The 20,282-nt window shown below is 33.5% G+C and overlaps 1 protein-coding gene across 3 annotated transcripts; it reads right to left on the bottom strand.

Moving 5' to 3' along the window:
• Window positions 1-273: 273 nt before the first annotated feature.
• On the bottom strand, window positions 274-19,188 carry LOC132706110 (ceramide transfer protein-like). Of its 3 annotated transcripts, XM_060677237.1 has the most exons (10): window positions 19,045-19,188; window positions 18,511-18,752; window positions 18,292-18,408; window positions 17,985-18,231; window positions 17,700-17,932; window positions 3,663-3,830; window positions 3,365-3,596; window positions 1,316-1,518; window positions 528-660; window positions 274-466 (listed from the first exon to the last, which is right to left on the bottom strand). In XM_060677237.1, exons 2-10 carry the CDS (start codon window positions 18,715-18,717, stop codon window positions 339-341), a joined length of 1,668 nt encoding a protein of 555 aa, XP_060533220.1. In that variant the 5' UTR covers window positions 18,718-18,752; window positions 19,045-19,188; the 3' UTR covers window positions 274-338. The 3 variants fall into 3 exon arrangements, with proteins under 3 accessions (XP_060533220.1, XP_060533211.1, XP_060533230.1); XM_060677228.1 differs by lacking the exon at window positions 19,045-19,188 and having other exon boundaries at window positions 18,511-18,935; XM_060677247.1 differs by lacking the exons at window positions 17,700-17,932; window positions 17,985-18,231; window positions 18,292-18,408; window positions 18,511-18,752; window positions 19,045-19,188 and adding an exon at window positions 11,011-11,202.
• Window positions 19,189-20,282: the final 1,094 nt, after the last annotated feature.

Below are 20,282 nucleotides of genomic sequence, written 5' to 3'. Positions count from 1 at the left end.
ATATTCTTGTAATAATTGTTGTTAAAGTTCTGGCAATAAGGGCGAAATAATAAATAAATAAGGATATTAAATTAAAATTGAATTTTTCCTTCAAGGAGTTAAAATATGAAATCTTGTTGAGTGTAAGTCGCTATTTTTTTAAACAAAAAAAATCTAGTCGCTGGTTTTGTACTGTATCCTTGATACGTTGCCATAAGTTAAGTGTTACTTAAGAATATCATTCATAATCAAGTCAAAAAAACTAAAAAGACGAGGGAAAATGAAACACTGGCCTAACACAAAATAACATTTATTAATTAAAACAAAAATTATAAAACAATAAAGCTCTCATCTCGGTGCTAAAACAGTATAGCTTGATTTTTCGTTTGATTTTTAACATATGCGGTAAACCTCTTCAGAAACTTTGGATACTCTCTTTTGTAAACTGCCCGCAAAACGGACGCCGGTGCCCATCCTCCCGGATTTACTGAAAATTTATGATAAGATAAAATATAGTGCGCAGTTCACATATTTAGCGATTAACCTACCCACTGAACAGTAAGTTATTTTGCATGAAACATTATCTCTTGACAAAGCTGTGCCTTCCTTTGGTGGTATCACTCTAGTCTGACACAGCAGACATACCGTCAAGAATATCCTGACGCATTTGCCTGAGTTTGCCTGGAAATACAAATGTATCCAATGATTTTTAACCTATGACAGAAAATTTTAAAAATTCTCTAATGCTCTTCCTGATAAAGAAGAACTGCCAGTAATCTTTATAATATAGTACGATATTCATGTGTTCTATGTAATGTAATCTGTAGTTATTTGTACTATGACTGTACTGGTACTAAATCATATTTTGAGATTGGTGGTTAGATTATTGCAATGGTGGTTTCATAAGGCTAAAAAGTCAAGACTCTTTTGATTTATAGTTATTGAAATAAGATGAATATTACATAATTTAAAAACAGTTTTATCAAAATGAAAGTTTCTAGTTTAATTCTGAGAAAAGTTTTGATCTATTAAATTATTGAGCGTAGAAAAATATTTATTTGTAAAGTCTAATGCCTCTTCGGGTAAATGATCAGTACCCAGACAACAAAAAAACTGACTTGGTTGATGGCCTAAAAGTGGAAATTTGTTGGAGAAAAATATTAGACCCTAAAAATCAGTAGATAGATTTTGATTTAATAAATGAATGAAAAAACATTGTTGGTATATTAAATCGAGCAATTTTAGTGACTTTGGTAACTTTATCGAACAATTAATAGATCAGAAAATCCTGAAATGAAAATAATACACGCAAAAACGACACGCTTGTGAAGCTTACCGGATAAGTTGAAATTTCAGTCGAATTGTTAACCACGGTCCACATATCTGGCCCCTCCCTGTCTTGATCATTCGGCAACTGCCTTAAGTGGGACCAAAAAACAACATCCCGCTGACTAGCCGGCCATATTCTCTTGTGAACTTGATGAAAAATTAATGTATCCTCGGCTATCGTTTCCAGTACGGTCATGTGTTCTAATGTGGCTGAAAAGAAAAACATATTATAAAACCAAATGTAACAAAAAATTTGAAAAAAAAATAGGTCTTTTAAAAATATCGAAAAAATTTATTGGAAAAAGTTATTTCTTTTCCAGTTTTCTACAAATATACCAATTTTCAAAGAAACTGAAATGGTTTTAAGATTTTAAAGTTTAGCTGATTTTATTACAAATCCGAGGGGTAACTTAAAAATACAATAAAAAAAATTAATAAATATCAAAATAAATAATTTTATCGTTTTTTAACTATACCAGTTTTCTCTTTAAAATCATTAGGGAACATTTTTTGTCAAAATATTTTCTTTAAGTAACTACGAAAACAAAACATATTTATATAGACCTTTAACCTGAAAATCAGTCAAAGAATTACCGCCTGAAGTGTAGTCACATACTTCAGAAACATTTTGCATAGAACCTGTCTGAGCATCCACCACTGACATAATCACTACTAAAAAAAATAACAAAAATGGCGGAAATAACTCAAAAAAAAAATAACAAAAATGACGGAGATAACTATCTTAATGACAATTTTGTAACATTGTTGGGAGCATAGTCCTACAAAAGAGAGTCAAACCGCAGAGCTAAGCTAAGAATAGGGTTGTGGAATTAACCGGTCAAATTTTTTTGTATCAATTTGTTTATATTTATTAATATTGTGAGTTACGTCGCCGTCGCGTCGTTTTTCCTTGAAGAGGGTTATACAATTAGAAAAAAACGTTGTAGAATAAAAGAAACGCTAGCGATTTGAACAAAATTAAATATGATTTTGCTTCATTGATGCTTTTTTTAAAACAATAATATAAATTGTAACTGTTAACGCTATCTTTAGCCTATAAAGCCCATTTTTTAGTTTTAGGCACATGCAATATTAATGTAATTTTTATTGGAATTAAATTTGCCCTGATTTTTAATTAATAATATCAGTCTTACTTAAAATAAAACGAACAAATTTTTTTTAATCATACCTAATTGATTTTACTTAGGTTTTGGTAATAAAATGAAAGAAAATTATTAAGAATGTTTAGGTGTGATCTTTACCCTTTTGTGGTTGTACTACTTTGTAATGCTTAATTTTATATAAAAATGCTTTTCGATGCTTAGATTCCTTAGAATTTCACTGGAATTCTTTGGAACTCCTTCATGCATCATAATTCCTTTGCGGTTTATCCCCCGCTTCTCATATAGTCCTTTTTATGTTTGTTAGTCATTGCGGTGGTGTACGTAAAAGGCATGTGGAACCTATGTGTGCACTCCCAAAATGCAGCAAAAATAGGAAATGCTATCTCAAATTGCTTACCGACATCTAAAAAGGGATGTAGCCTCTTTGGATGCGGATTATATGCTGAGGAAACGAATGGAAGAATAAAAAAAATAAATATGAACTTGCGGAAAACGGAGTATCCAAAAATAGGAGAAGTGGAAGATGTAGAGCTAAAAATTCACCAAATTAAAAGGTTAGGCAGTTTAAATCTCCAGGCACTACAATTTCAGCAAAAAGGACAACAAAGAGAGACAGAATACAGCAAGGGCAAAAGGCAAAAAGGCAATAATTCAATAAAATAAACAACAAAAATGACTACAATGCCATTGTAGAACCGGTTATGATATATATGAAAGTGAGTGCTGGCAATTTGGGAAAAAAAAGAAAATAAAAATAGATGAAAGGGTTTTTTATTTAGAGTGTGCATAACAATAGAAGATTCCTAATGAGGAAATAATAAGACGAATAGGAAGAGTATTCACAAAACAATTGGTTCAGCATGGCCATGTAAGGAGGATGAACTCTGTGAAAGATGGCCAAAAATAATGATGGAATTATCAACCACACTTACTTTCCCAGTCATACCTATACTTTGGCTCGAAGAAATATTGGCAAACTTCGTGACCCGTTATGCCCTTGACCACATGCACCGCTTTGAGAGGATCCACCACCATGCCGTCGATTTCCTCCTCCCTGCGGTACATCTTCATCTCCCCGTCTTCAGCGAACAGTTGCCACCCCGTTCCGCACTCCCCGATACCCATTCGAGCCATCGCTACCTGCTGTTTTACCACTCTGTCGATCTGCGTAAGTAGGAGCAAACAGTTTTTCACAAAAATATTTTAAACCAGATACTCCGAGTGACATACTTCAGGCCAGAGTTTGTGTTGACAAGCGGGAGAAATGGGAGGAGGTGTGATGGGTATCTGTCCGCTCTTCAGCAGCTCTCTTAGCTCCTGCTCCTCTTCCATTTTGTCCAAGCCCGACTCTATGGCGTCGTAGAACTCATCGTCGGCAAGTATACTGTGGGGTCCCTCCTGATACATAAAAAGAAAGGAAAAATTGATGTTTTTTTTTCATTTTTCCATACAACGCTCCTATACTTAAAAAAAATAAATATGTAAATGAATGACTTAAAAAATCATCACTTATACTCTTCGCGTCAAAATTAAAGCACCACTAAAATTTGGGTCAATTTCAAAGTTAATTTTTTCGCGAACTGATGACTCGATTTGGAAATACATTTTTTTAAATTGTAACTTAAACAAACCTTCATAGTGTTATAATCCTTCTTATTTAAATTTAAGTTTTAGGAATGTACAGAGTGTTTAACGAAGAACCAGTTTCATACTCAATGTTTGCCACAATTTCTGGGAATACGGAATTTAATGTCAAACTACATCGGTCAAGACAAAATAATGGAAATTATTTTTCAGTTTCTAAAATGGCCATCAAGGGGGCGAAAATATTTTCTTGAATTTTAAAACTGTTCCTCAAAAAAATTCTAATGTGAATAGTCTCTTAAATACATTTCGATATCTCCAAAAAGGTTTATCGTATTTTAATAAACTGGAAATAGGTAAAAAGTTAGTATCCAACAATTAATTAGTGACTGAGTTAGTGATTTTTAATAGAAAAATAAGTGGTTTTTTTCAAAGAAACTTCCACAGGCTACTGTAATGCTTTTTACAGAACTTCTGGATTCCTCCTGCGTCGGTTTTTGCTTAGTTGAAATTGCTGACGTTTCGCCAATCATCCTGTTGGCTTCTTCAGAGCTTGACTGAATGAGTTTCAGTTAAGCTCTGAAGAAGCCAACAGGATTGGCGAAACGTCAGCAATTTCAAGTAAGCAAAAACCGACGCAGGAGGAATCTAGAAGTTTTGTAAAAAGCAGAAAAATAAGTGATTAAACGCTACGGGGTAATTTGGTGCCCTTCGACGAAATTGTAAAAAAAGTAATAAATATTAATAGTAAAATTAGCGTTTTAATTAATTAGACATTAATAACAACCCGTCAAGTAGAAAATGTTCAAAAATTCCAACTTTTTTTTTGAGCGTTAAGTTTTTTTATTCGCATTTGAGGTCAATTTAGGATAAAGATATTGAGATATGGTTTTCGACCACTACAATCGTGTCCCTTGATTGATAGCCCAGAAAACCGCCTTTTATCGACTTTGAATTCATTAAAATTAGTTAAAACTTTTTGGAGATACGGACAATTATTTAAGAAAATATTCGAACACTCCCACCACTTTCCTTGAAAAGATAGAACAAACAGAATTAAACAAAAAATATTTCAAGTCGTTTCGACTTTAAAACGGTTTTAAAATACAAGACTACGCCCCCTGCTGGCCATTTGAGAAACTCGAAAATAAGTGCCAGCATTTTTTGGCCGAGTTACTTAATTTTTTATTTCTAATTTCTAGGCCATCCGCTTTCCCAATAGTGTACCTCGACGCCCTTACCAGAGTATATCCAAATCGTATAAGCAGTTGGAGAGAAAATTAACTTTGAGTTTCGATGGTGCGTTAATTTTCGAAAATTTGGCCACAAAACTAAATTTCAGTAGTTATAACAAATATTTTCCACTTATATAAACATCTATTAAATTCATGTTTACAATTGTTTATAAACACGATCGTGTTTGTCTATAAACTTTACAACCTATTGTAAAAATAAACGGGGATAGTGCAAAGCTATATATATTTTTTAATGCTTTAAGGCATATTTGGAGCACATTTTGGGTTAGTAGGTGTCAACTTGTAAAACACCAACCTATAAAGTTCACGATCCCCTTCGGAATATTAACACGATTTGTTAACACACTCAACCAAGGCTGAACATAAATAAATATTTTTAATGACAAACGATATATTTATTTATGTTTACGATCTCATAAACCAATATTTGCTGCTACTTTCCTTTTAACTACTGTATGCATCAGAAGTCTCAAGTCGTGAAACTATTAAAAACACATTTTTGACAAAAAATGTGCACCATTAAGTTTTTTTTTGAACAAATTCTGTGTTTCTCAAGTTATTTTAGTAGCTTTATTTTCGAAAAATAAAAACCAAACAGCAAAACAGCTCTACTAAAATCCACACGCAAGTCTTAATAATAGTCATTTGAAAAAGCACAATCGGCTGAATTTGTATATAATCAAAAGGAATTAGTAATTGGGGCATTGGTAATTGACACTAGACTAGACATTGGGACATGGAGGACAACGGTAGGAACGTATTGGTACCCAATGCTTCATTTTGAAAGTTGGACAACTATTTGTTTATTAACAATTTAAGTGTGAAAAAACATTATTTTTGAGTTGTAGCTGATAGCGTGGTTTAAAAAAAAGTTTCATACCTACAAAATAAACAAAAAGTTATAGGATGAACAAGTCTAAAATGGCTATTTCTTTAATTGATAACAAACAATAGCAGAACATATTGAACAATATTGCGTTCGCAATCTTGTCGATGCGAGTGGGGCTGTTCCACGCTGTGCGCGACGCGGATTTGCATTTCAAAAAAATCGTTTCCCGCAGAGCGCATAGTTTCCTCGCGCACTTGAATGAATAGAATTGTACATGCATCCTTTATGCGTTTCAAATAGGCACTCGATCTAACCTCAAAATCACGTCAAACTCCAATATCTTTAAATATGAAAATTGTAGCGTTCGGTGCGACCTTCAGCATGCAACCTAAAAGCTCAATTTTTCACTGTTTCTTATTTATTTACATTTAATTTTTATCCTCAAAAAAGGCAATTTTCATAAACTTCGTGATTTTTGCCCATGAACGACACTTAACAGCGGATAGAGTTTTACATTTCTACCAAATTTCAAGTCAACCGTAATCTCCCACCACTGTGCACATACGGACAGTCGAAAGAACTGCGGCTAACCAAAACTACTGACTGGCACATCAACAAATTCGAAAAAAAAACGATCTGGCATTTTTGCTTAGAAAAGTTATAATAAGAATCCTCATAAACAAAGCTACAGTGTTTTTTCAAATATTCGCCAAAAAATGCCAGCTATCATCTAGGTGCGAAAAAACAGTTTGAGTGAATCGGATAATAAACAAAAAAGTTATCCCAAAACACCATGAAAAATTACTGTTTTCTTAATTGTTAATGAATACATATTGAAATAAAGCTACAGTGATTTCTTCGACATCTCCGCTCACACTGGTCGTATTCAGATTTTTTTTAATTCGTCAAAAAATATCAGCTATTACTTCTAGCTATCCAGCTTTTCGATAGCATCATTTTCCATATCTATAATTTATTTTTGGACAATACTAAAATAAGAATTGATCGTTTCAATTAAACAATTAAAAAGAAAACTAAAACATTAATAACAGACTAATATTAGAGAAAACATTGAATATTTTTCTTGAAATTTTCATGACAATGATTTTAAGACCTAAGACACTTCTTTTGGGATATGAATGTTATGCTACGTTTATTAACAATTAAGATAACAGCCATTTTTTACTATAACTTTTTTGTGTATTAACCGATTCACTAAAACCTATTACATACAGCAGTTTCAAGGATTCATTATCACCTGTAACGCTGCATAGTAACGACATTTTTCTAAGCTTTAAAAATATACCTTTTAAAGCCTGTAAAGTCTAACTAAAGAGCTGCTTTTAATGTGGAAGTTAATAGGTTAATAGCTACCAAATAAACTGGGTGGTTCGTAAGGAATTCGACATTCCGAGATTAAACTCGTGGGAATAATGATATTGAGTCAAATATGTCCGTAAAATGTCGTTCATTTGTTTAATACAAGGCGTAGCTCAAGCAGTTTTTGAAATATGGACATAAAAATTTCGATTCGGTGGCTGTTGGAGATGGCGAATACATTCTATTTTTTCAGATAATAAATAGATGGCACTAGTTGTACTCAATAGTACAGCCTTGCTGCTTTTCTTAAAAAGATTATTATAGAGTGATTTCTAAGTAAAAAAGGTGCATTTATTTCGATAAAATACACCATTTTCAAGACATTTCCAATTTTAATTCACTCACCTGATTAAAAAGCCGGCCACTAAAATTTCAATTTCAAAATTGGTTTTCTCACGAACCGTTCGCTTGATTTTGATGATCTTTTTTTGATTGAATCTTAGGGCACAATGCTGTGTCCTACACTTTCATTGAGAATTTGCAACAATGTTGTTTAAATATTCATTATGCCTAAGCATATTAACCACTTAAAGTTTTTTTTTGTTTTATAATAACATTAAAAGATCTTTTAATTAGATAAATGAATATCGCTGTCAATGTGAATGTGTTCATTGCTAATCCATAGCCTACCCATTCCTAATGAACTGTTTTTGAGTCAGCGAAATAAATGTAGTCCTCCTTTTTTACGGAGAAATCATTATTCTTTATTCGCGATCCTCATTTCCAAAATAAAAATAATATTTGTCTCAATATCAACTATGCGTTAGTCAGATGTAGCTGATTAAGATACAGGAGTATGTTCCCTTCAGTTATTTAGTTTACCACTTGGAACCTGGTTATTTTTAATTTTTTTAATTTTTAATTAATTAATTGGTGGCTGTTTTTTAAACAGGTGAACGGCACGAGTTAGTAATTAGCCCGAATCCCTTAGGTTACTAGGGTTAGCTGACCTCAAAAACACACCCGATGCGTTATTATAAAATCAATTAATATCGGGCCACGCAAATAACTTGAAATGGAGATATGCCTTAACAGGCCAAATTTGTCATCCATATCGGTCGAACGGTTTGACGGGAAATTTGAAATTTAAAACTAAAATTTTAAATAGGACACACCGTATTTGTCGAGTTATGTCACCCACATAGCTACTAGATATACAGGGCGATTCAATAAAAAATGGTAATGATCTTGTTAACCGCTTTAGAGATGTCCGTGATTAATAAATAAATATTATTTTTGAAATAACAATATGCTTAATCAGTTATTGATTTCCGAATATGTCCTATTTTTTAAAACGTATTTTTTTTATTCCAGCTATAGTTTTGATCCAAATGTTGGACCAAAAAATCGTCGAGTTGTATTATAAAATAGAGATGATAATGGGCTCTCGATCTTTTTTAGCACTGGGTTGCAAAAAACATTTTTTTAATTTTCTTACTTTTCTATGGGTGCGACTGCTGGGCTCTAGACTCTCAGACCGAGAGAAAAAAAGAAGCTTTCGAATTGTACCTTTACAGATGAATGCTTTGAATTTCATGTGTGCAACTAGTGCTGGGGCTGGACAAATGACCACTTCTTAATTGATCGTCAATTGACCATTTCTTACTTGACTAATCAAAAAATGTCTTAAATAACATGTTGCACTTGTAGAGTGCTTTCTATTATTATTAAATTATATGTATTTTATTTTTATATTTTATTTATTTATTTATTTATTTAGGAATATCCGAACATAATACTTAGCGATTCGGGGAATCCCAATATTGATATCGATTGCATCTGGTTCCCAGAACGAAGCGACGGCGACGTAAAGCAAAATATAACTAGCAGGGTATTCTTAAAATTATTTCGGTCAACCCTATGTGCAACGGATCACCAACGAGGAACTTCAACGCCTACATAAACAAAAGGAGTTATTGAAGATCATGAAGGAAAAAAAAATTCAATATTTAGGTCATGTGGTAAGAGATGAATTACTTCGGCTCATAATAAAGGGAAAAAGATCAGCAGGAAGAAACCAAAATTAATTCTTCAAGAGAGGGGGTGAATTGAAGAAATGGAGGAATGGAGAAAATTTTCAAAAGTCCAGATTGTTTTTCTTTTTGGCTAAGCTATGGCATTCGGGGTGTTTCTATTGAAAGAGGTAATTGCTTCGTTTATTCTATGACTAAAAGTTGTGTATCCTAATTTGTTGTTTCCAAAAAAATACAAGGTATCAATTTTTCATTAATAATAAAACATATTTTTACCGATTTTGTTGACGTTTTTGAAGAAAAAAAAAAGATCTCACTGCGTTTTATATATTTTTTGTTTCTGTTCGGATTCGCCGATTGAAAACATAATTTTTCTTTATTTTTTTCAACTACTATCGCATTTTGTTTAAAATCGTTATGGCTATACTAACGTTTGGAACAAATAACTTTGTCAAATATCGACATGAAATCTTGGATTCTTCAGCTTTTGGAGAAGGGAATCCACAAGAATTAAAATTAATTAAATTAAATTTATTAAAACGGTGTGGTTCATCAAAATAAATGTAGTATAGCTTCTTTTTAAGAAATCATCACTAGCACTTTTGGGTGTTATGTAAAAAAATAGATTATATTCGTATTCGCTTTCTTGGAAAACCTCCGAATTCAAGTTTCATGTCCATTTTTCATAAACGGCTTGAACCATTAAGAAATAATAATTTCGAGATCTAAACTTAAACACATTTTACTAAGGATTGTTTTTTGTCGCATTTATTACAGATCGCCCTGTATATTTACGCCATACGAATCGCAAATAAAATAAATTTACTGTCACGCGGTTTTCACTGAAGTACCTACTTGTTAAGAAAGAAATTGTTATTATTGTTTTTTAAAAATATTGAAAAAAATATAAAAATATTTTAATCTCCAAAATGAAATTAAATTACATATTTGGGTCTGTCGCTCAATAATTCTGATTAATGCTGCCATACAACTGCGACTTGGTGCATCGTGGTTGAAAATGTACAGGCAAACTTGCGGCAGGAATTATAATATCAATGGCCCTTAAAAATGTATGTAAGTATTGATAGAACATGTGTTAAATAAAAAATAAACTTATAGGTAGTTATGAAATCAAAATTAATGATATAGATTTACAAAAAGTAGCGTCTTGGAAATATTTTGGTCTTGTTATGGACGAGTAATTTAACTGGCATCACCAAAATTCACGATGGATTAGAAGAGGGATTTATTCCAAATTGCGTGCTGTAGTCTGCGAAGAATATGAAGTACTCTAGCTGCGACTAGGACTATGACTGCGACTCTAGCTGCGACTATGATGAAGATACAAGTGCAGAGTTTATTTATTTATTTAAAAATCTAGCGTCGATTCTTATTCTAGTTCACGATCATTAATATATTTGTTATGATATCTGGCCCAGTTTAGAGATTTAGGTGTTTATAAAAAGATAATGTATATTCGAAATCAATAAAGTTGTTAAAAAAAAGTTTTGGCACCGAGCACAAACGGAATACGTCCGACGGCATAGCATACGTACCCTCCTAAATTTTCGGAACTTCATTTTCAAAAACGACAAAAAAAAAACAAACAAGAACGCGGACTGTTTCGCGCGACCGTATGAGTCACTTGTATCGACCGCGATTGATAACGAGTCGAGAGCGACTGGATACCAATCATCGCCGTGCTCGATGATGTCGACGATAATTAAACGCATTCCGAAATCTATTTATCGTAAACCGTAGTTATGACGGGCGTCCTTTTTACTTTTACGGCGCGGCGGCAGCGGGTCATTGCCGAATCGAGACGGCCGTTGCGCGGCCAACCAAAACGAAACAAACGTGCGATCCCCGTTGAATTGCGACATTTCCGACCAATTCGGCAAATGCCTTGCCCGCATGGCGAATTCTAATACAACGTTTCGCAATTATTGAACCGTTGGCGTCACCGCCATTCAAGAATGGCACACTAGATTTTTAAGTCAATCGACCGAAAAAAGTGAGGTCGGGAGTGCGAAAACATCGCTATTTTTATTCCCCAATAATGACAAACAAGTCGTGTATCTGTGTGTATCTTTGCCTTTGATTCGCGCACGCTCTTATCGGTCAAGCTGTCGCGTATCACTAATCAGCACGAAGTCCAGTACAGGACGTGATTGAATCCGAGAGTCCCAATGTAACGCGAGGCGACAGTGACCAACCCCGTTCTCTAAGCGCATAATCGGAGGTCCCGGGTATAAATGTCAAGAGGCTCGGACTCGTTTGTTTATTAGTCTAAAAGGTTATCCGACGTTTTGGAAGTGTCATCTTTTATTTTATTTTCATATCTATAAATTATTGTTTCAATTATGTCGAGAACTTCGGTGTCATTTTGGCATGGACATAAGTCTATTCTCTTTCCCTGATGATAGTAATTGGTGAGTACATCATTTTGCAGTCCGTTTTTTTTATGAAATTTAATGTGGAATAATGTTTCTTTAAAATATCTAAATATCCTGGTGAAAACCGATGGCGCAAAATGTACGTTAATGTGTGAAATTTATTAAAGGCATGTGCCGAAAATCATTCCGTTCGCAACGAATAAATCGATGCCGCTAGCGCATCAATTTTTAGCATCTCCAGGTCATTACATTATCTAATAGCTATATGATTTAAAAAATGCCTGACTGTTACCCTCTAGAACATAATTCTCCAAGCGCACGGAAAAACCAAATCAACACCAAAATAATCCCCCATTCTTAGATGTTCTCATCAATAGCAAATCAGACCTAAGATTGAGTCATTCTCTTTACAGAAAACCTACGCACACAGACCGATACCATAATACATTGTCATATCACCATCGCCGTCCAAAAATCATCTGTTATTAACTCTCTTGTTTACAGAGCCATAAATGTATCTCAGCCCCGATAAAACTAAAGTTCCTGGATGTAATCAATTCTTCTGCCAACGAAGAATCTATAGAAATATATAAGCAATCAAACAATCTTAATCGCGACTCAGGTCTTTCACCAATATGAGAATCAGTCATCCGAGACAATGTTCATGCCCGTCCTTTAGCTCCTCCCCCATCAAACAATATATAAGCAGTTACAAACTAAAATGCAAGCCAGTTTCAGTTAAACTCCGAAGAAGCCAACAGGATGATTGGTGAAACGCAAGCAAGTTCAACAACCGACGCAGGAGGATTCCAAACGTTTTATAAACGGAATGTAAAATGTACCGCAATCTATTTTTAAAAATCAATTTCGTTATATTAAATTGCATAAATAAAATAATAATCACAAAAATGTGCTTCTTTCTTTAAAAGGAAATTCTCCTTTTCTAAAAACCTGTTTATTAGTTGGTATACAAATGTGTCAGTCTAAAGCAAGGTCACGATAGAAGAGGGGAGTAAAGCCTGTTCATAGATATAAGAAAGTGACTAACTGATACGAATTAAGGAAAGAGCCGGGCAAGCTGTAAGAATGAAATATGGCCAAACAGGTCCGTACTTTGCTTAGAATTTAATTGTTTGAGGTTTTGTTAGGAAAGATACTAAACAATATTTATTTATTTATGTATGTATTAATTTAAATCTTAAATAAAATTACAAATTATTTTTATTACCTACTTAAATTACTTTAAATTATTCACATATATCAGTATCACTATCGCTATCACCGCCTTTTCTAATTATTATTTGTTCTATATTATTTACAATATGGATGGATTGTTCTGCTTTTTCTATATGCTTAACAGAATTTGCCCAACTTTGTGGAGGGATGTTAAAAACTTCGGTTTCTATAAGTTTGAGGACGAATCGCAGATTTCACTTGGTGCCAAACATGTTCAATGGGATTAAATATACAGTGGTAAGGTGAAAGTCTTAAAACTGTATGCCCTAGATTTTTTGCAAAATTATCATATCATATATTATTTTGTAGGTTCAACCTGGGTACAACCTTAATTAATTGCTTTTTGGTATAATCTTCGTGAAAATAAATGTCGTTATTATACATGCAGTTTTGGATTGTTGCTTTTGTGTCACATGAGGAGGGGTTTTTAGTCAACTGTCTACTGTGATAACTTGCATTGTCCATTACAATGACGCTATTAGGAAGAATGTTTGGAACTAGTTTGTTTTTAAACCAGCTTCAAATAAATCAGCGGTGGTGTCTTCATGGTAATCCAGAGAAGAATCTTTAGAGAAAGTCCATTTGGAATCCAACTATCTTTAGAGCCAGCATGCAAAATAGTTTTTCTTTTACCTCTTTTTGATGGCGCGTTTGTTTTACACTTATCAGTTGAGTCAACCCAATCCTTTTCCGGGGTATCATAAGTGTCGAACCACGTTTCATCCAAGTAAATAATTGGCCTTTGTTGTTCTCTGTACATCCTATTTGTTTCTAGATATTCCACTCGCCATTTCCAAATTCTAAAAGATTCCATTAAAACTTGCCTTTTGTCAATTTTTTTAAATCTAAAACCCATGTGTTGAATACACTTCCATATGGTAGTTTTGCCACATTTAACACCGGTTTCATCTTTTTCAAGCCCCCTAATTAAGATATCTAATGTAGACACGCTTTCTTCCTCGTATAACTGGTAAATTTTACACGCTGTATTATATCTTGATTACTTCCATCTACACTCGAGAAAATGTCAGCATCATTTCTTGCTTGCTTGCTGGCACCAAGTTTAATCAGAGTCAAATAAACTTTGTTTATAACTTCCTTAGTCTCAATAAAATAGTGTTTTCGACATTTGGGCGGGAGCATCTCCTGAGATACACTATATTTTACACATACACATATTTTGCATAATTCGCACACGATTCAACACACGCTGTATTATACACGAAACAAGAATGATTACGAATAAACTTAAACTAAGTAGTATACCAAACCAAAGAATATTAAACACAGGTAGGTATAAAATTATTTTCTATTACGGACCACAATTTTACTTGAATTTAAATTCCGAAACTTTAGGTAATAATCTTGTTGCATTGTACAATGCAACAAATGACCACCCTTGGATAATCCCATTCAAAAGCAATTGGTCACTTTCCTATATCTATGAATAGACCATACTACCGACGCTTACTGTCGACTCTCGTTAGATTGGAGCTCTCTGGTTTGCGGAGGGGGCATCTTCGTCAAATCGTGGCGGATCATAAATTAGAACCAAGAGCCTAAGGCAGAAAACGATATTTTCTACAGGATGTTGTTGAACTCACTTCCCAATATCTTAATAACTTAATCACAGGCTCCATGGACAAATTTGATTTGATTGATGGCGCCACCTCCGCACAACTTTGTCATTCTGTGATTTGATTTTTTAAGCATTTTTAGTTTACTACATAAGTTGTCCCTTGATTTTCTTTCTATCGTGTCACGTGTGACACTCTGTATGTGTGTCATTGTGTATATATTAAGCTCTCTCTATGAATAAACTAAAAGCTCATTCATACACATTAATCCAATTTTTTATGTTTTTGTTTTCTCCTATAGCAACTAGATAATAGTAGCTATGAGGGTGTATGATTAACTACTCCAGTCTTAAATAGCATCGCAAGATGAGATTTCTAGAAGATTGTTATGCCATAACTACATAAACCATCTCATAAATGGCGAAGTACCTACTATATTTGACTTATTTGTAACAATTGTGAGTACTTAATAAATGTTGCAAATATAATTAATAAAATTGAATTATAAATTAATCAACATTAATAATAACAGAATACTTAAATAAATAGGTATAGGGAAACCTCTTTGCGCAAAAAGGAAAGATAACTTTAAAGTTTATTAAGTTTGTAAAACTAAGGAATCCTGTGTGAGATAATTTTGTAGATGTGCTGAATTCTCCCTATAACTTGATGTTTCCTTAAAATACGAACAACTATGACTACATACAAATATATATAAAAAGTTTTTATTAAAATCAATTTTTTTTAGAGTCGCTCTTATGTACCAGGTATCCCATTTTGGACACTTTTATGGGGTATCCAGTTATTTTTTAAGATAGAAAGTTGCAGTTTACGCGGCACTGCGCTACTTCTTTGTGAAATTAAAGATGACATCAACAAAATTATCGCGGCCCTCTTGGTTTTTAAGATACAGGGTGATATCCAAAACTATCGATTTTAGGACCACCCTCATATCTCTGTTATCTTTTAAGTTATTGGAGAGTTTAAAAAAAACTTCTTATAGGATCTTTTCCGTTGAATCCAATGGCATAGTTTGTTAATTTACTTACTCTAACTGTTTATTAGTTATGAAGCAAACATATATTTTTTAAATGGAACACGCTGTATATTATTTTTTACATTAATTGAAAATCATTTAAGCTTTTCAGAAACATACATTAGTATAAAGTTGTTTTGAAAATTAAGCTCTTTTTTTTTCTCACATTTTCTTTTATTTGTAGTAGTAAGCCAAGATGATGTAATAATTTTCAACTTATTAAAGTCCATTATTGCATTAATTAATACAAAATAACATTATATTATAAAGAATATTAAGATATTAATATTATATCTAGAACTCAGGTTCAAATGGGATACCATTTTCTCAAATGCAAAACTCACATATTTTTCTTATTTTTTAAATGGCATTTAAAAGAATTATTAGTCTTCTTCCTAGAGTTTTAAATGTTAAATCAATTGCCCCTCAAAGTTCTGCTACAGACTCGCATTGTGTTTTATATACTTTATTTTGCATATATTCCCATAAAAAGAAATCTAAAATTGAGAGATTCGGAGATCGTGGAGGCCATCTTGCAGATCTGTTGGTACCTATCCATTTTTGAGGGAAGTTGTCTTCTAAAAATGGTCTTTCTTGCTGAAGGTGTATATCACATTCCAGAGTGTCTAGGTACTTATGCGCCGTAAGACCTCCTTCATAAATTTGGTAAGCTATTCGTTGTACCAAAATAAAACACGATACCCCAATCCCAAACCGTCCTTGTTGGGCCCATTCAAAAATTAAATGGTGGTTTTCTGTCAATCAATTCCTATATCATGCTGATTAAAAATTTCCAAACTTGAGAAGTAACATTTGTCAGACCATTACAAATCTCACTGATACATGTTTGTTGCAAATACCAGTGGCAAAACTGCATCCGACACTCTTACACCACCAGGATGTAAACTCTTAAACTTGTATGGATTGTTTTTTTTTTTGATTCTTTGGGCAGTCAATTTTGGTACCCCTACTGCTTGTTCTATGTGTTTGCAAGATGATGACAGTGTTGCTTCTATGTAACCTAATGCATTTGTTTCTCTTTACTCCCTATTCTTCTTCAAATAATTTTTAAGACGTTGAATAAATGGTACCTAACTAGATTTATTTTCAGAGAAGCAAATATCTAATATAAACAAAACACATTTCTGTAATATAAAAATTATACTGACTATATTCCTACAAAAACCTTACCTGTGGTAATATAATTCCAAAGCTTCTTGGGCATTTTCATTGCATTATTATAGAAAATTAATTAAAATAAAACTTACAGTCTCCTAAGTGTCTGAGGCATTTTCTGTTTTGTTTTTAATAGTTGAGTTATAGCCAATAACATAATATTTACCATATTAATAAGGCATTATTAGTTTTCAAAAATATATTTTCCTCCTGTTTTTTTTTAAACAACTTTATACTAATATATTTCTTGAAAAACTTAAATGATTTCCAATTAATGTAAAAAATTGTATATAGGATGTTCCATTTAAAAAATATATGTTTGCTTCATAACTAATGCCACTGGATTCTTCAGAAAAAATCCTATACGAACTCTTTTTAAACTCTTCAATAACTGAAAGACAACGGAAATATGGGGGAGGTTTTGGATTTCACTCTGTATCTCAAAAACAAAGAGGGCTCTGATAATTTTGTTGAGGGCATCTTTAATTTCACAAAAAAGTAGCACAGTACTGAGTAAACTGTGACTGTCTATCTTTAAAACCAAAACCCTGAAAAAGTGTCCAAAATGGGATACCCTGTACACCTATGACTAAAAATATTTTTAATTTTTATTTAATTAAAAAAACATCTATATTTATTTTTTATTATTTTTATCTATTGATCTTATGGAAAATTTATTAGAACTTTACAAAGTTGTTATAAGAGAGGCAAGGTACTTTGCCACCCTATGCAACATATAACAAAATTTAAAGTGTCAAGAAACTTGTGCAAAAAAGATTTCGCCTATTCTTATCTAATTGTCATTAGCAGTAACTTCAACATACCTCCAGATCTGGTCCAGGATGCACATTTCTCACTTTCCTCATTTGCTCAAAATACTTTCTACACAAATCATCACTGCGCCTCCTCCGTTCCTTCTCTTTTTCAAACCTTTTCCTCCAAGATTCTTCCCTCTGGGCAACCAATTCAGCACAATGATCCAGGGTATCAATAACAGCAGCTGTTGTGGTCTTAAAAGTTATCGATTCACCTTTGAAATCAATGATTGGCAAATTTTCTAAAACAAAGCTTTTGGATTAATAGGCACACATGCCTTCCTTTTCAATAACCTCTATGGGACATGTCTCCTTTTTGTTCATTTTCAACACAGTAGTCAAAGTATTTCTGCAATGTATCTACTTGTTGGCAAAGTATTTCCTTGAAAGTTTCAAGTTCAGCGAGTTTTTCCCTCAAGTTTCTCGAGCTTTTCTTAAAACTACTACTGGAGGCTGTACTTTGATTGTTTGATTGTAAACTAACTGTCGAACCGTGTCTTTTCAGGCTGGTCTCAGAGCCAGTACCGTAACCAGATTCAACCTTCAATACAAATAAATTGATTAAAGTTAGTTTATGCTCCAACCAATAGCAAGAACTTACTCTATAGGCTTCCAAAGCATCTACCCAAGTTTGCTTACTTTGAACCGATTCTGCCCTCAAATACCAAACACAATCATTAACCGATATATCAAATCTGCACTCATCAAATTCATGTGGCTAAAAGAAAGGAAATTCCTAGATTGACAGCGAAAAATTATGAAAACAAAACTTCAACATAAAAACAATCGACTAATGAAACAAAACAAATGACAAACCTACCTTGATAACAGCTTTAGCAAGCGATAAGGCACCTCTGCATCCGTAACCCCGTTCATGTTCACTCTTGTAATACGACAAAGTACCATTTTTCAACACGATATACCGATCCTGCCAGCCATGTATGTAATTAGTCCATTTGCTTAATACACCAGCAAACTCGTTTTGATTTTCGATATCAGAATCGTCGCTGCTATGAGCGTCCGCCATATTTCCGACGTAAAAATACTCAACTCATGGTTTAACTGTTTAAAAAACGGAGGCTTAAATACTTATACTAACCCGTATTCAGGTACTTAAAAGCATTTTATTGCATGCAATTGGAATTTACAATGTATAGCTTATTTGTTTACTGTTTTGCCAAAACTTCTTTCTGTTATATACCACAGATTAGACCAAGTAATTCACGTTGGTCTGCGCTTTATATTCGTCACCTGTCTGTCTAGTGTAGTCTTCTTAAAGGTTTTTTTTTTTATTGTTTAGTTTTTCGTAACAGTATTTGAAAGACGCGTCATAAAAATTATCGTCTAAAATTACCATTTCTGGAAAAAAAGTAGAGGAACAAAGCAGGAAACAAACTACTCCTTCCTAATATTAGAATTTATCTACTGATCACAGATGTGGACAGCACTCATGATACAAGATTTGACAGATCGCCGTTTTAAATTCGTCCGGCGCACAGTGGGCTTCGGAATAACAATTTTACTCGATAAGATAAATAATATTGTTTAAAATAAACAAAAAATGCACTAGTATAAGACACAAACTCAATTTGGTATGAAATGAAACACCATCAAAAAATTATACAGGGTGGAGGAAAAGACTAGAAGGCTTATTTATTATTTGCATGTATGAGTATTTTAGGAATGAGCATTAAAACATCTGGCCTAAGAATTTGCGAAAAAGAGTAGGACCATAGAAAATAAATGTTCGTTATCGCTGGTGACATACAATTCTGATTGTTTGATTTTAATTTTTTACAGTAGAAAATAAGCCACAAAAATTAATTAAACTCTATTAAGCAAATAAAATAATGATTAACAAAAAAAATAGTTTAAATTAATAAGTACGATAATTATTAACAATACTATTATTCTTAGGAATCGGATGGTTCACTTTTTGCCTATGTTGGACTATCGTCCTTAAGCAGATGCAAAGCTTCAGAAAAAAAAAAGTTTATTTTTCTTGGTTGGTATCAATTCTGGACCTTTTCTGGAAAAATGCTCTCTGTAGTACTTAAGATCTTTGTTACGTTGTTACGTGAAGTTTCTTCCGCATATTCCCGAAATTGATTTTCGTTTATCGCAAAACCTGATGACGTGACTTGTAATATACAAGAGTAATGTCTGATGCCTTCTTCGTCTAGTTCTAATATCTTGTTGCCATCACTACTTGTTCCACTTCCACCTGCTTAGTATTGGTATTGGTATTAAAGGGGGGCGCCTCAGGGCCCGTTGTGCCCCCAGACCGCGCTAGAGTGCGTCCAGAATGCCAGCCCTCCTATAGAAGGAAGGCAACTCCTTTAGCCCAATACCGTACACTGAGCCCGGATCGATCAGGGCCGTTCCGAAGACTTCAAAACTTGCCCATGTCAAAGCAGGGCACACGGTGAGCAGATGATACGGGGTCCCTCCCCCTTCCATGCACCACCTGCACTCCGGGTCGTCTAAAATGCCAAGCAAGCAAAGATGACTCCTAAGCCTGCAATGTCCTGTATAGGCCCCTGTTAGTGCTCTACACTCCCTTCTGGTCAGTCTAAGCAGCTCCCTGGTCCG

The sequence above is a fragment of the Cylas formicarius genome, unplaced genomic scaffold (assembly GCF_029955315.1).
Source record: "Cylas formicarius isolate icCylForm1 unplaced genomic scaffold, icCylForm1.1 PGA_scaffold_10__41_contigs__length_53128322, whole genome shotgun sequence".
Taxonomy (NCBI): Eukaryota; Metazoa; Arthropoda; class Insecta; order Coleoptera; family Brentidae; genus Cylas; species Cylas formicarius.
The sequence above is the reverse complement of the archived record's forward strand: the minus strand, read 5'-3'. Positions and strand labels throughout refer to the sequence as shown.